This window comes from Pempheris klunzingeri, chromosome 6 (assembly GCF_042242105.1).
Source record: "Pempheris klunzingeri isolate RE-2024b chromosome 6, fPemKlu1.hap1, whole genome shotgun sequence".
NCBI lineage: Eukaryota > Metazoa > Chordata > Actinopteri > Acropomatiformes > Pempheridae > Pempheris > Pempheris klunzingeri.
In genome coordinates, this window is record NC_092017.1 from 20014581 (window position 1) to 20029928 (window position 15348).

General features: G+C 39.2%; 2 protein-coding genes across 2 annotated transcripts; one reads left to right on the forward strand and one right to left on the reverse strand.

The window, feature by feature from the left end:
• Nucleotides 1-2958: 2958 nt before the first annotated feature.
• Nucleotides 2959-5752, reverse strand: lsm4 (LSM4 homolog, U6 small nuclear RNA and mRNA degradation associated). Its single transcript, XM_070832330.1, has 5 exons — nucleotides 5678-5752; nucleotides 5079-5120; nucleotides 4548-4646; nucleotides 4089-4269; nucleotides 2959-3846 (listed from the first exon to the last, which is right to left on the reverse strand). The coding sequence occupies exons 1-5, from the start codon at nucleotides 5678-5680 to the stop codon at nucleotides 3695-3697; spliced, it is 477 nt and encodes a 158-aa protein (XP_070688431.1). The 5' UTR covers nucleotides 5681-5752; the 3' UTR covers nucleotides 2959-3694.
• An 863-nt stretch (nucleotides 5753-6615) lies between these two features.
• Nucleotides 6616-14747, forward strand: LOC139203150 (pyroglutamyl-peptidase 1-like). The gene is made up of 5 exons (XM_070832821.1): nucleotides 6616-6743; nucleotides 8657-8709; nucleotides 10270-10386; nucleotides 10659-10891; nucleotides 11971-14747. The coding sequence occupies exons 1-5, from the start codon at nucleotides 6710-6712 to the stop codon at nucleotides 12164-12166; spliced, it is 633 nt and encodes a 210-aa protein (XP_070688922.1). The 5' UTR covers nucleotides 6616-6709; the 3' UTR covers nucleotides 12167-14747.
• The last annotated feature ends 601 nt before the right edge of the window (nucleotides 14748-15348 follow it).

Here is a 15348-nt window from a genome sequence, read left to right on the forward strand (position 1 = left end):
GTGTGGGGGGAGCATCAGTGATCACCATAGCAACACATGCAGAGTGACGCAGGTAAAGAGAATTGAAAAGAAGAGAGGTAGTGATTGGCTGGCAGCTGCAGTGGCGTGTGTGTGCGCGTGTGTGTGTAATAGATGTGTGGGTGGTAAAGAAGAGGAGGTGGACTCAATAGCCCAGTGTTGAGATTAGCCCCCACACCCTCAAAACACACACACACACACACACGCACACACACACACACACACACACACACACACAGTCCAAGCCTGTTAGCACGGTCAACAATTCAGCCTAGCAATGAGATGATATGATTTAGCACGCTCCTTGAGCACTGACTTCAGAGGCAGTGGAAAATAGTGTTATTTCCCTCCCTCACAAATGCCATCTTGGATATTATGCATGCATGCATTTCGGGAGGAAAATGTTCCCCACATTGCCCCCACACGAACTCACCGTATCTCGCTGTTTCATTTCAGTGCCATTAACATAGACCTTTTGGCAATTCAGCTACTTTGGCAAAGCGTTAGTCCTGAATTTAATTAAATTTCAAAGGTTATTCTGCTCTCTAGACTTCTTCTTTGCTGCAGTTCTTCTTCCAGTTGTCCTTTTTTTCTCCCAGTCACCTTTTACAACCCTTCCTGTTTTTCTTTATAGAATAAGGGCAGTTTTTCCCCTCAAAATCAACTCTGCATATCCAGAGTGGGTTTTTAGAGCTCTCATACAACACATTCAAACTACAGATTGGGTGAAGTTGTTTCATCTTTTCAGTCATACAGTAAAATTGATGCTTTGTAATTTGATATTATAGATATGAATCCAGTTTTAACTGAAATGACAAGCTAGATGGCAACACCTCTGGCAAAAGCAGCATTTCAGCAGCACAGCTGCAGTACTCTATCAGTATCTACAGTGGTTGTGCCTAGCAACAGTACTGCACTTGAGCATAAGTCTGGAGAAAATTAAGACAACATATTAGAGCCACTGTTGCCACTGAATATGTATCGCATCACCCGTATGTGTGTGTCCTTGTGTGGCCTTGTAGTAGAGCATGAGATACAAACAATATGGGGACCTGCTCCTCAAAATATTGAGTTGGAACCTAAATTATTTGAATTAGAAAAAAAAATCTTTCCCAGGAAAAGGGGCGAGCAAAAGGTTGGCATCAATAGATCTGTCCAAACTAGCCATGGTACCAAGAGGGCTATGAGGCAGGCAAATGGTCAGTGGGGCTGAGACAAGACAGAGTAATGTCTGGCACACTGTGACAAAGAAAGGTACTGACTGAGGGTTACTACTGGGCTGTGCTGGGAGAATGGGGAGCAGCTGTGAGAGGCAGGTGGATGTTAGTGATGGCTGAGACAGGAAAGCTCTCTAGTGACACCTGCTGGACAGATTGGGAATGGCAGAATGTGAAAAAAATGGACAATAGACTAAAATGCATGGAAAGGATGTTGCAGTGATTTATGGACGTGGAGGCAGGAGAGAGGATGGTGGATCAGCAACAAAATCATTCATGTGTCCCATTAAGATCAAGGGCTTATGTTATGTTGAGGCTTATGTTTTAGGTGTGGAACTGTTTGAATATGAGGGTGTTGGACCTTGTTTGTGAAAAGTCATTCCTGTTTTATAAGCAGGCCTGGCAGCTTTTGGGCTCTGTGGCGTAGACACTCGCATGCACCTCTCTCTCTTTTCCTGCACCTGTATTTTTTACTCACCCTATCTTCCCACTTAAACTGATGAAATTCAGGTGGTTGCATTTCTAATCTACCCATACTTCCTTGCAAAACTTTCAGCTGACCAAATAGCACTGAATGTGTCCATGTATTGTTTTATTGTTATGCTGACTATTTGTTATTTAAAGATAACATTGCTATTACAAAGACTTCAAATATGCGCCAAATATATTGCAGTTCCAACAGCTCCTTCATAACAGAAGCCGTGAATTGTCTGAAAGATTAGTTCATTAATTGCTGAATTGATAATTCAATGGACAGAAAATCAGAAAATTCTCTGATTATGACTTTAAGGTAATTTATTAAGCAAAGATATCAAACATTCTCTGGCTTCAGCTTCTCACATGAGAGGACTTGCTGCCCTTCTGTTTTAATCAATTGTAGATCAAATATCTTTGGATTTCGGGCTCAAAACACAACATTTAAAGAGCGCTGCTAACTTGTGATACACACTAGAAAATCATGAATGACTGGATTCATGGGATGAATGGGATCTTTTATCTATTTTAACTCCTTTTACATTTCAATCAAGTCAAATAATAAATACTGTGCTCCGGATACCAAAATCTGGGCCGTCAGCAGAAAAATCTGATTTTATATTTAACTGTAAAAGAGTAACCTATAACAATTGTACTACGGCAAGCACAAAATGTTGTATAAATACTACCAACATTTTCTATATGATTCAAGGATTAAGTGATTAAAAATTTGGAAATTATTATATTTGTGCAAAGTAATCTATAAATTAGTTCATATTCATGTGTAGCCTGAGACATTGTCAATCATACTTTAAGTATCTATTGTTTTGACTGTTTTAGATACAATTTGCCTCTTCTAATTATGTGATGAATGAGATTCTCAGTCAGATCTGGATTTAGTGATTCAAATTTATGTTACCGCCTCAATATGTCTCTGACAACCACTGGAGTTACAGATTTACATAAATGTCTGCCCAGACAAATCTTGAAAGCAATTCAGTATCCAACCAAGTGAGGAATATGGTCACAGTCTCCCTTTCTGTTACTGTGTTATGGTGCTGAATAATGGTCAAAAAACAAAACATTAATTACCATTAGCTAATCCTGTACATAAATTAAGATGAATAATATCCAAGTCATTTAAAGGACACACTGATTGTAGCAGTAAAATCTTGTAATTTAATTTAATTCAAGACTGTTTTGACTTTTAAATCTTTAGCGAGAGTCTGTTCTAAACAAATAAGACCACTTTAACAAAAGTTGTTTTATTCTCATGTTCTCATGTAAATAAATTACGTCACCTTTTGTTACAAAAATAAAATGAAACCCAACCAACATGACACATGCTGGACTTATCCATTTCAGACACAAGAATATGAGAATCTTTTTTTTTTTGTTTCTGGAAATCCTAATGATCATAATGTGTCATCTTACAAATGCTTTAACAAAAGTGTTTATTTGAAGGGACTGAATCTTCGTCCTTTGACTGCCGGCTTACTGCCGCTATCGGGCCGTACAGCACAGCAGACATACAAAAAGGTTGCAAACCACAGAACATCAAAAACAACAAAAAGGAAGGAGCAAGTTAAAAAAAATATTCATGCAACAGAGATTGGGGCTGGGCAGTTTCTTTACCTCTACACCTGAGGATCCAAGTTGATAAGCAAACAACCACCAAAAACAAAAAATAAAAACCTCATTACAATGTGCCAACTAATGAGAAGCTGCTGATGGAAAATGTGATTTGTAATACTAAATGTTCTTGCAAAGTTGTGAGCTACAACTAATTTAAAAAAAATATATATTGATACCAACTTACAGATGCTAAAAAACAAAATTCAGTGCACAGCTTCTCTTCTGCAGTGGTCAGTGTTGACAAACATCACAGCAGAAGGACACACCAGAGGGTTAATTGTGTCTTCATGTACTGAGTGAGTAATCGCTCCAAATAACAAGTTGTGTTGCTGAGGGTGTAATGTTGTCTGTCAGTGCTGGTTCTTCATTCCCTGTGGTTTGCCCAGTTTCTTATCCTGCTGTTGTTGCTGCTGCTGTTGCTGCTGCTGCTGTTGCTGTTGCTGCTGCTGCTGCTGTCCCCGACCAGGGCCGGTCATTCCTCTGCCACGACCGCCAAACAGACCTACAGAGAGAAATAAGACAGCAGTAGAGCAAAAGAGAAAAACAGAAACGCCTGTTAATTTCTGTTAACTGTGATGATGATTACTCAGACAGATTTCCAACTTTTCCACACTTAAAACACTCTCTTAAAAAAAGTAACAAATAGGGCTGTGTATTGGTGCTCAATTTCTTGAAGGTCTAAGATAATTTCATGTGAAAATAATGCAGCAGGCTGTCTGATCAGCACACGTTGTTTCCACGCACCTCGGCCGGCTCCTCCCCTTCCTTTGCCCTGCTGTTTGTTCTGCTGGGTGCCTCCACGTCCGCGGCCCTTCGACACCACCTCCTCCTTCACCATGTCGATGATCTCGTCCGGGATTCGTAGATACTTGATGGTGCTTCCTCGGATGTAGCACTCAGGCATCCTCCAGAACTTATCTCCATCCTGTAAGAGGAGCGTGGGTCAGAGCGTTCTAATCATAGTCTCACTTATTGACAACAAACAGGTAACACAGGCACAGACATAAACCCTCAGTCTACACCATCTAGGCCAGAATAAATTTCTGTTGTGAGCGGTGGATTAATGAAGTAATTAATGAAGAGAAAAGTAGCATATTTAAATTTTGATTTTTGGTCAGTTGTCCGGACAAACTGCTGAATATCTGATAGCAAATCAAAGAGTTCTAGTGACAGCAGAGAACTGAAAGCAGAGCTCAACGGTACCCGGGAGGTGCAGATGACTTCTCGTAGGTTGATGTTCATCCAGTTGTCACAGCTGACCAGATGACCATTGTACGTCTCTCCGTTCTTCAGCTCCACCAGCTGAGGAGAGAGAGGACACGACAAGCAGCTCACTGCTTTAGAGTTTCTTCAACACAATGCAGGATGGTTGACAGAAGTTATAACTTATGGTATAACCCAAAAATCAAGACACAGTAATAACAGGCTACACAGATTACAAGTTACAATACCAACAAAAACAATCACATTGATCTTCCAGACAATTACATTTAAAAGTTTAGAAGGTGTTTAGAGGTAATTAATCAAATTCTATTAAACTAATTTGATCTGAATATTTTAACGGCCAGGGCTGAAGCAATAAAAGCAGCACACATAATATGGTACAACATACAGTAAGATAATAAAAATGTAAATGATCAATCAATTAATGTATAGATAGTGGGCATTAAAACACGTCATCTACAGTGCTACCATCAGCTCTTTTACAGCAGAAAGAGCTCAGTGTCTCCTCACCATTGGATGGTTCTGGGCAGTCTTCAGCAGAGATAGGGGAAGCTGCAAAACGACAGAAAAATAGGTCACACTTCGGAATACACCTGCCACCAGCAATGAGTTACAGCTCATTTTCACCTGCATACATACATTACGTTAGCTACTAAAGGTTGCCTGATACATTGGGAAACTCGTAATCCACCCATCATTGTGCTGTGCGTAAAGCAACATTGACAGCTGTTACTTGTAGCTTGTAATTTTAAGTATTTTCATTATTTTCATAAAAGGTTTCACCGTATGCGTTCATTGCGCCGAGCTGACTTGTGATCCACACTTGATGTGAAACAACAAGCTAACATTACCAGTTTGAAGTTAGAAAATCTTGTATAAGAAATCTCCAGCACCTATTTTCTGTAGCTGCATGTTGAGTCTACTCGCATTTTAAACTACTGTGTGTCCATAGTGTTTAATGTAGCTGCAACAGCTAATGCTTCACTGATGCTAGCATCTTTGTGCTAAAGTGCTGCTAACGTTAGCGTTAGCTGGAAAGCAAACGTGCTACTGGAAATCTAAAAGACAATTATCTACGTTTTATCTGAACACAGCAGTCTAATACTTACCATTGTGGTAGAATATCTTTAGTATTTTGTGTCTCGGCCCTTCACTGACACGCTTCTTCTTCTTCTTCTTCTTCTTCTTCTTCTTCGAATGAGTTCTTGGCGCTGCAGTGCGTCATCATGGACGTATGTAAGGTGCTGCCCTCTACAGTCCAGATCATTGCACGGCATATGTAACTAGTTAAAGCACATTGCTGAGACTGGAAAGCGTTAACTGTTAAAACAGAGACAAAATAATGTCAAGGTGGAAAAACACATGTTTGAAAGCTACAACTGAAACTTCTCTGTTGTTGTTTCTCTTTAATTTTCATCATTTCATTGTTGTATTTTGCTTAAATATTAATTTCTTTATTTTTTTTATGTCCATATGTCCACTACTTCAGTGGGTCATTAGTTCCTGTGTGGGCCCAAAATGGACATGGGAAATAAGTATGTTTTTACCACAGATTTGTGTTTGCTGCTGCCTTAATATGAAGCCAATACACAGACTGTGTAGTTTCTCCTAATGGAAACACTTTGGGCCATTGAAGCATGTTTGCCCTTGATCGTCACCAAAGTAAATGAATTAGGAAATGCTGGCAAAAAATATGCAGGGCCAAAATAAATGTGGTATAAATAAATGTACTTGGAACAAAATAAACCAAGAAGTAATTATTAGTACCATAGTTAATAAGGCAACAAATTGATAAAGTTAAAAAACAAAACAAAAAATATATAGTAATAATTTTGTTCTATACACATATTTCATTTGCTTATTGGTTTTTGCCTACGTTATTTTTTGGCAACATTTAGATTTAGTTGTGTGTTTATGTGCGCTTTGTTTTTTGTCACTTCTGAGCTCCCATACTTGAACGGCGGGTCTTATCTGACGTCATCACGTCACGTCGTACGCAGCCCGAAGCGAAGGAGGACCGGCTGTGCTTGTGTTTGGCAGAAGGAGCCGTCGGCTGAGGAGGGTAGCGACTCTCTTTACGGTCCTGGTTCTTAAAATAAAGACCGGAGCAAAGCGACGGATCCTCTAGAAAAGGACGGGAGATGGATAACAGTAAACGGACTGTGGTCGTTACAGGTTTGTCTCCTCTTTTTCCAGCCATTGTTGTCGTGCCTGAGTGCAGCCCGAACAGCGGGGCGAAGTGGGGGAAAAGTTGTAGAGATGACAGCTGTTCGGCGTTAATGGCGTCAGGCTGTTACTGCTTCACTCCGCTGAGGTTGTAACATTTGAAGGAAGCGTTTCATAGTTTTAACTATAATGGGTCACAGTTGTAACTATAAACAACACATCAGGTGGTCTTCAGTTATCTTATATGTTATTAGAGGTTACTGACAAGCGCCGTGAAGTTATGTTTTTGCTGTTTTGGTGTTTCCTGTTTTTCATGAAAGACCACATCAATCAATGTACGGTAGACATTTAACCACACAGAAATACCTAATTTAATTGACTATAGATTCAATCTTGATAGAATCTCTACAGATCTTGCAATTGTGTCATCCTTTGTGAAATAAGTTAATGATAAATATGTGGCCTACATCCATAGGCGCGGTAGCACAAATCAAAGTTACTACCTCAAACAGTAGATTGTTATTATCATAATAATAGAAATAGTAAACGTCAGACAGAGCAACAATAAATGAGGGAGAAAATGCCATTTTGCTGGACTCAAGGGAGAGTTTTTGTCGTGATAGTGAAAAAACTTTTCTGACAACAAGAGTGCCTTATTGTTTTTGGTCTTCATGAAGAGTGCTGTATGGGTTTGCAGCAGCAGGCCTCTTTCTAGACATGCTGGCAAAGTGGTTAAAAGAACAGAATATCCAATTAATGAAAGTGTCCCAGTGTTGATATCCTGCGTCCTATCGATCTGTCTTAGAAACTGCTTTGCATGTTGAATTCTATAAAACACATTTTGCATTACTACTAATTAAATAGGAAAATGATATGATAACAGTTATATGAATGTATCAGTTAATATTTACTCAGGATTGTGCCCCCCCCCAAAAAAAAAAAACCCATGGCAACTTCTCTTCCAGCCACTTAAATATGATATTTTCTAATTGCACAAACTGCAGTCTTGAACTCTGAGTCTGTGGAGGATAACAGGAGCTGTGACCTGGGGTTTTCAGACACAAAGAGGTGCTGAGGCTCGCAGTCCCAGCTGATAGTAGATGTGTAGATTGCCTGGGAACAGCACCTTCACAATAGCGGCCGGCTGGCAGCTGCCGGCCCCTCACTCTGCTCCTTTTCAGCAGCCTGTCAGACAGACTGATACCCCCTCCACCCACCCCCAGGGACCCACTGACCCCTGGAAGGGTGGTGGAAGGGGATCAGTTAGAGATCCCAATACAAACAAGCCTGAGTGAATATCCGTAGGCTGCTGCTGCGACCTTATTGGTCAAATGGAGCAATGCATGGCGGAATATTTAATGATAGAGATTTGATTTTTAATTTGGTAATTCAAGAAAAGGAGGAAGCTTTAAAACCAAAAACATGTTTAGCAATTTATATTACAAATGCAATATTCTGCAATGTAATCACAATCTTACAATATCTTGCAGTCATACCATAAAACATTTAACACAACACAAAGTATCTCTATCAAATGACACGTCAGGATATCATATTCAAGCCATAACAACAGCGCAGAAGGTGCAGGAGGACATATTTATGCTTTATCACAACAGGACATTTTTTAAGATAGCCCATAACCTGTTTAAAGTTACACTACATTCACATTAATGCTGCTCCAGAATCAAACATATTCACAGTTTCTTTTTAAATCTTATTTAATTAAAAGCTTAATTGTCTAAGTGATTCCACCAAAAAAAAAGTCACTCTCTGTCCATGTTAGATGAATAAAAGGAACATGGCTGCATGTCACATCTGTTTGTGAAAATGCTGTTTTTAGTAATTTTATGTAAAAACAGACTTCATAATTGTTAACATAATGACTTCAGTGCAGCAACCAAAGTAACATGTATGTTTTGCAGGTTTTGGGCCATTCGGAGAGCACACGGTCAACGCCAGCTGGGTAGCAGTACAGGTGTGTTTTACCCCTCTATTGCTGTTCTAATGCACTTATTCTTAATCTTTTTCTGTGATGTTAAAGAAGCAGAATGTATCAAATAGAAATCAGTATGTACAGGTTCTTACATTACGTAATGGATCTATTTGTAATTGAATAAACTTTTCTGACTTGACTTGTTTAGCCTTTTTGTTAATATAGTAAAACAAGGTTAAAAACTCCTCAAGCTTTACCAAAATTCTTTATATTAACTCGGGACAAAAACATTTATTTACATCTCAATAGTTATATGTAAAAATAAAATAAGAGTAGGTGTGACTTTTATAAAATGAGTATCTCACCTTGAGCCTATTATTATGGCCGTTACATGATGCTTAGATGGTCGCCGGCAGGGTTCACACCGTGCAGCAGCGTGTCAGAGGTTCTCTGTGTCCAACTGGGGAAAGTGCAAGTGGGGGATGATGGTGGTTGTCAGGGTGTCTAGACGGACTTGATAAGGATATTAAAGGCAAACAAAAGGCCGCTTTGTGGCAGGGTCACAGACGTGGTCGAACAAGCCTTTTTTTCAATGCAAGTGGGGGTCAGTGTCCAGGGCTATTTGTCCTGCAGGGAGACTGGGGGAGGTGTTGGTCAACTGGCTGTGAATCTGACACAGATTTATCTTGCTTATAATATGTATGATTGCATCTTTTATTTCTTGCTTTTCTCATGCTCAGGGATGGTTGAGTGTTGTGGTTAAATCTTTTGGGTTTTTATAATACAAAATGTACAGGTTAAGAGCAAAGTGATGTTCTGTCCTCTAAGAAAAAACAAAAAATGACATTAATCAATTTACCAAATACTTCAGATTTAAATAACATTTCACACAAAAACATATGGTCATAGATCATCATCACTGGTTCTAAATAGTTATATATTTTTTATTTTATCAATGTGCAGTGGATTGAAAATATTGTTTTAATTTTTAAATACTATATCTTTTGACAACATGCCAATGGAAGGGTATATTTTGGAAAAGTGAAAAAGATTTTTTTAAAAAAGGGTTCTGTTGCTGTTGTACAAAAAGTAGTACATTTTGCAGTTCATCAAGGTCCAGGTGTAATATCCAAACTCAAAGGTCGTCTTTCTAGCTTTACTAATTGCTAGCATTGCGTGTGAAGACAAGTAAAATGCTGCTGAAAGATCAAAAAACTAGTAAGTGGACCTTTTCACTTAAGACTATTTGTAACACCGACTAAGCAAAGAATTTCCTGCTTGTGTTTTATCAGCTTACGTATGAGCCTGTTTTGTGCTGCTGAACCCTTTTTTCTATTCGTTTACCTTCATAAACTGCATTCAGTGACAAAAACTTAATTACATAAACATTAGATGAAGTGTAAAATAATCTAGTGCATCAGTGAGCACTTGGTAGAGCTTAATTCTTGATTTTAGCTCCCACAGAGACCACATCCTAAAATTGTGCTAAACTTCACCACTGTAAGATACTTGTGATAGAAAATAAATATATAACAAACGGAAAATGCTATTTTAAAACACAAGAAAGGATTTCAGCTTTCATGTTTTTGTTTGTCCTGACAGGAACTGAAGAAGCTCGGACTGGGCGGTGAGGTGGACTTGCATGTTTCCGAGGTGCCTGTAGAGTACCAGACAGTCCAGAGTTTGGTGCCTTCATTATGGAAGCAGCATCACCCACTGGTAAGAGGAGAACATGGTGTGACCTGTTTACATTATGCCACTTTTAAAGGTGCATTACAGCTACTCGTGTCTGCCTCAGATCCAGGTTTAGTCCGATGGTTTTTTCCCACAGGTTTCAGGTCTGTTTAAAGGCAAAGTGCTGTGTGTGAATTCTAAGAGCATTTTCTGGTCCTGTTAAGACAGTCACAGCTCCACAGCTTTGAACAAGCACAGAAGTCAGAGAGCTGCATTGTGATGAATTTGCCATGTTTTTTGTTTCTTTTCTTTGCCAGTTGGTAGTTCATGTTGGAGTCTCAGGTATGGCCACCACTGTCACACTGGAGAAGTGTGGCAGAAATCACGGCTACAAGGGCCTGGACAACAGCAGCTTCTGTCCTGATTCTCAGTGTTGCATTGTGGGAGGCCCAGACTGTATCGACTCAGTCATTGACATGGAATCAGTCTGTAAGCGAGTGACCGCCTCGGGGCTGGGAGTAGCTGTGTCTGTCTCCAAAGATGCCGGAAGGTATTTACGTATTTATTTCCTCCGGTCAGAATTGGCATTTTGTTTTTTCTCCTTTACCTGTGGATCACATGTTCAACTCCTGAGAAAACACACAAATCAGCCGTGCACGATATTTACTCTCTGCATCGTAATAGTGTGTTTGTTTGACAATTTGCATTCACTTTGCTGATTATATTTACTACTATTGATAATAATAGGCCATTTATATCTACTGTACATGCCTTTGGTATGCTATCAAAATGAGGATAAATCCCTTTCATTTAGGATAATACAATTAAAGAAGTACTTCACCGCTGGAAAGATGGTCCTTTCATAAAACTGGACTGTCTGTGCGGTAGAAGGACGCAAACATGTTTGAAACTGGTACTACATGACCAGAGAGAAAAAAGCCTGTGATATTCCTTTACAGCAACCAGAATGCATTGCACTGCTATCCTCCCTGGTGCTTGACTCTCGGCCATGGTGGCAAGTGCCTCCTCCATTTTCCGTAATTCCTCTGCAGTGTGTTCTGGATTGTGTATGTAGCCTGAATGTCTGATTTCAACATCAGACTATTAAAATCGTGTCTGAAAACGGGAATACAGAAGTATAATCTGGAGTTTGAACAATTTTTCTGTCAAAGGAGCAGGGAGCGCTGGGTGCAGGCAACATGGAGGAAACTCAAACACTGATTATTTGCATTTACTACCTAGATTGTAATGATACAGAGAGTGCTCCTTTAAGCATGACTGATGCTGTAATCTGGTTGTTGAGGTCTTACTGCATGACCACGTGTACGGCTAATCTATGCTGTAGGTATGCAGAGACTTACAGTCACTTACAGCAATACCATAAACATGTTAGCGTTTGTGTCATGATTTCATAGCTCTTTTTATATGTTTGTCAGCAGAAATGTTGAAAGTGGGGAACCTTAGAAATGAATGTATGTACATGAAAACCATATGAATCCCCCCCCAAATCCATTAATAAAGCAACAAAGAACTTCTAGTATATGTCTGGTAAATAACTTTTTATTGTGTCTTCCATTTATTGTAGCCAGGCTCTTCATTCATTCGATGCTGTGCTCTCCTCACTAACAGGTACCTCTGTGATTTCACCTACTACACGTCTCTGTACCTGAGCCACGGCCGCTCTGCCTTCATCCACGTGCCTCCTCTTGGAAAGCCTTACAGCGGGGAAGACCTGGGCCGTGCGCTGCAGGCCATCGTCCAGGAGATGCTGGAGCTTCTGGACCAGGCCGAGGAGAAGATCCACTGCCAGCAGCACTTCCACTAAGTGACCTCCTGATGCCAGACAGCCTCTCCAGCCTGCAGTACACAAGAGAAATTGCACTTAACCACAAGTAGCCAAACTTCCTTTGTTTTGTTTTTTTCTTGTAGTTGTCTTTCCATGGACAAAATGAAAACCTCAGTGTATAGGATGTCTTCAACATTTATTTCTCTTTGTCTTAGCTTTTTGCTTCATGTTGTGCTAGGCCTCTGTTATGTTTCAACGCCTCCAGATAGAGAGAAGATAAAATTGGGGTGTCAGGACAGCCCTCGGTCACGTTGTAACATAAGCTTTTGTCCCACTTCCAAGGAACATAAAACATTCTTACTTCAGAGTTGAAGTATGTGAAAAACCTTCGGTTCACTAAGATAACACAGAAGCAAAGCGCAGCTCATGTGTTTAATGCAGAGGCTCTGTGAAGTGGCAGATATTACAGCCTCCACAACTCCAAATGTGACTCCTATTAATGCACCTTATAGGGTTAGGGTTATAGAAATGGTTATAGAAGTCACATTTGGGGAAACTGTTGTCCTCTACAGTATTTATCTTCCATAAGGCTCCATCCTTAAAGTTTGAGTTTCAATTTTTGAATTTCCCTCAGTCACAATATGTGCGAGTCAACAGGTGTTTGCACCTGTAAGTCTATAAATGATTCATGTGCGTGATGCATAATGGTTTAAGTAGAAATGTTTAGCAGTAAACTGTGTTTGCTAATTTCTGTTTCTTTTTAACTACCTTCTAACTGTGTTGTTTTACACTTGATGTTGAATTGTTTCTTGACTCCTTTTTTCTTTATAAGAAGTTGTAAATTTGCCTTCTTTTACAAAGGTTATTTAAATCAGGGAACGGGTTGGTTCCAGCTCATATTTCCCCAGTTTATTGGCCCAATTCTGACAGAAAAAAAACTCCAAATCCATCCCGCTGAGATCTGGCCACAGGCTGTGCAATGTTATTTTACTGATCTCAAGTTTGTCTGAATTATGGCTGCACAATTATTTGAACATGAACAGCTTTTTGGAAACTTAAATTGTGTAGAAAAACCTGCAATTTGTTTGCTACAGCATCATTTCAAAACCAAATTGCAAAAAACAATTTTTCCCCGCAATTGTGCAGCCCTAATTGTTATTCCTCCGTTAAAGCTTTCCGTTGTTCCCTTCATTGAATCAGATATAGCTGCTTATTTTACCTGAGGATTTGATTTGATGAAGTTGGACTCTCATTTCAGTCAGAGTTGGGCCTGGATTTTATTTCTGTAGCACTTTCTTTTTTTTCTTTTTTTTCCATTTTTACTTAATCTGGAATATGGACAGCAATTAGTTATGTGAATGCTTCCATCTTGTGTTTTTATTTTCAGTCACTTTAACTTGAAATATGTAGCTTTCCAGACACACACACATCCGTTTTTAACCTTTTTTCCCCTCAATAATTATAATGATGTATGTGAAGTATGCTTTATAGGTGAGTCATGCTTTATTCTTCTGAACTTTGGTTTGTTCTGACCTGTGAAACAAACTGCAGCAGAGTCTGTCACCGTGTCTGTCACGGTGCCACTCCCAGGTGTAAATGTTCTGTTTTATGGCTTTTTAAAAAAAAAATTTTTTATTGGATTGTCTTCTGTTTCACTGTGTAGACCAGTGTTTCCCTTGGTGCTGAGTCATCAGAACAGCCGACTACACCTAACACAGCTTCAGTATGATCAGTTTTAGTATACATTTTAATGGTCGACATTCTGCTTCAGCACCGTGTCCATCCCCAGAAAACCTCAGTTTGTCTGAGGGAGACGTGGATGTCGTTGTAAACTGTCATCGCTAGTCTTAGGAAACTAACTGGCCTTTCTTTGAGTTTCTAGTTAAATGTCTTTTTTCATCTGAGTCAAACAAGTTGGTGCCAGTGAGTTTGAGTGAATTGTCATTATTTTTATCAGCGTATGCCATTTTAATTGCTATTCAGTAACATGATTTGTACCACAAAGTAGCATCCTGGAGCACTGAGGTGAACAGAATTGAACTTCTTCTCAGACCGGACTTTTATCTTAGGATTTGCCATTTGACTTGCATCTTGGTTATGTGGTTTATAAAAATCTCTTATGGAATTGCTGAACTGATGGGCAGGTTTTTAGTTCTGAGTTTTAGGTGCTGATATTTGACTGTGTGGCTTTGTGAGTGCTGAGAAGTGAAAGGGTTGTGGAGGAGCTGCCCTGAAAAATGTCTGCTCATGAACGCAAAAGCCTCAAGTTTACATATGAGGTGACCTCTGACCCTGACTCTTTCCTGTGCCTTGCTGTTGTTTATGTGTGTTGTGAAAAGGCCTTAAAAATGCTCAGCGGGTCAGTTCAAAGATATATTACTGATTCTGTCCAGTCAGATGTGTTGCTACCTCAGAAATACTTTTTTTATCTCGGTGTGTGCTCTGTTGTACAATAACATTATGGCTCTGTGATGTATTGTGAGTTTGTCTGTTTAGGGAGAATCCTCTGAAAGGCGTCGTCTTCTGCTTCTGACATTAACAAAGCACTGTTACAGTAAGTAATCTTGGCTTTGTAAAAGGAAAGGCTTTGAAATAAAGAGAACTAAAGGATTATAAGTAACCTATTTGTGTCTATTGAGTATTACAACTTTTCCACTTCTCACTATATATGTGTATTAAAAGTATGTAATTGACAAATGTGCTATAATTGGCTGGTATAAAAAAAAAAAAGTCCTGTAAAAGATCATAGATGCTAATATGAGCCTGACATGCTAACTCCATTCTTCATAGAAAAAGTATTGCTTATTTATTAATAGTATGCTGTTACAGGCTGTAATATTCAAAAGTGAACATGCCCTAGGGCTACTGTTTGGGGGTAAGGGAAATTATGCAAACCAAGATGTAACTTTGCTGCAGCTTCCAATTTCAAATTTAAAAACTTTAATACGTAACAAGTTCCACTATATGTTGCGACGTAAGACAGTAAAAGTATTGAGAGATTTTAATATGAGTGCCGTTGAAACTTAAGTTAAAATATTTCCAGTGTAATTAATCAGGACTGCTGGGGGAGCCTGGGACAAAAATAGCTGTAAATTTGCAGTTAATCACATTATACCAAAAACCCAGAGACACACACTTTTGTTTCCTTGTTAGAAACAAATACTGAAAACATGGTAAGATTTACTTCAGTTGAAATACAGGCTTAGCAATACCAATATTGG

What these genes read in the sequence shown, in the direction of transcription:
- LOC139203150 (XM_070832821.1), top strand. Translation starts at nt 6,710, where the DNA reads ATGGATAACAGTAAACGGACTGTGGTCGTTACAG. An exon ending in ACGGACTGTGGTCGTTACAG is followed by an intron (nt 6,744 to 8,656) that starts GTTTGTCTCCTC and finishes TATGTTTTGCAG; the next exon opens with GTTTTGGGCCATTCGGAGAG. An exon ending in CCAGCTGGGTAGCAGTACAG is followed by an intron (nt 8,710 to 10,269) that starts GTGTGTTTTACC and finishes TTGTCCTGACAG; the next exon opens with GAACTGAAGAAGCTCGGACT.
- lsm4 (XM_070832330.1), bottom strand. An exon ending in CTGCCCAGAACCATCCAATG is followed by an intron (nt 4,647 to 5,078) that starts GTGAGGAGACAC and finishes CTCTCTCCTCAG; the next exon opens with CTGGTGGAGCTGAAGAACGG. An exon ending in AAGGGGAGGAGCCGGCCGAG is followed by an intron (nt 3,847 to 4,088) that starts GTGCGTGGAAAC and finishes TTCTCTCTGTAG; the next exon opens with GTCTGTTTGGCGGTCGTGGC.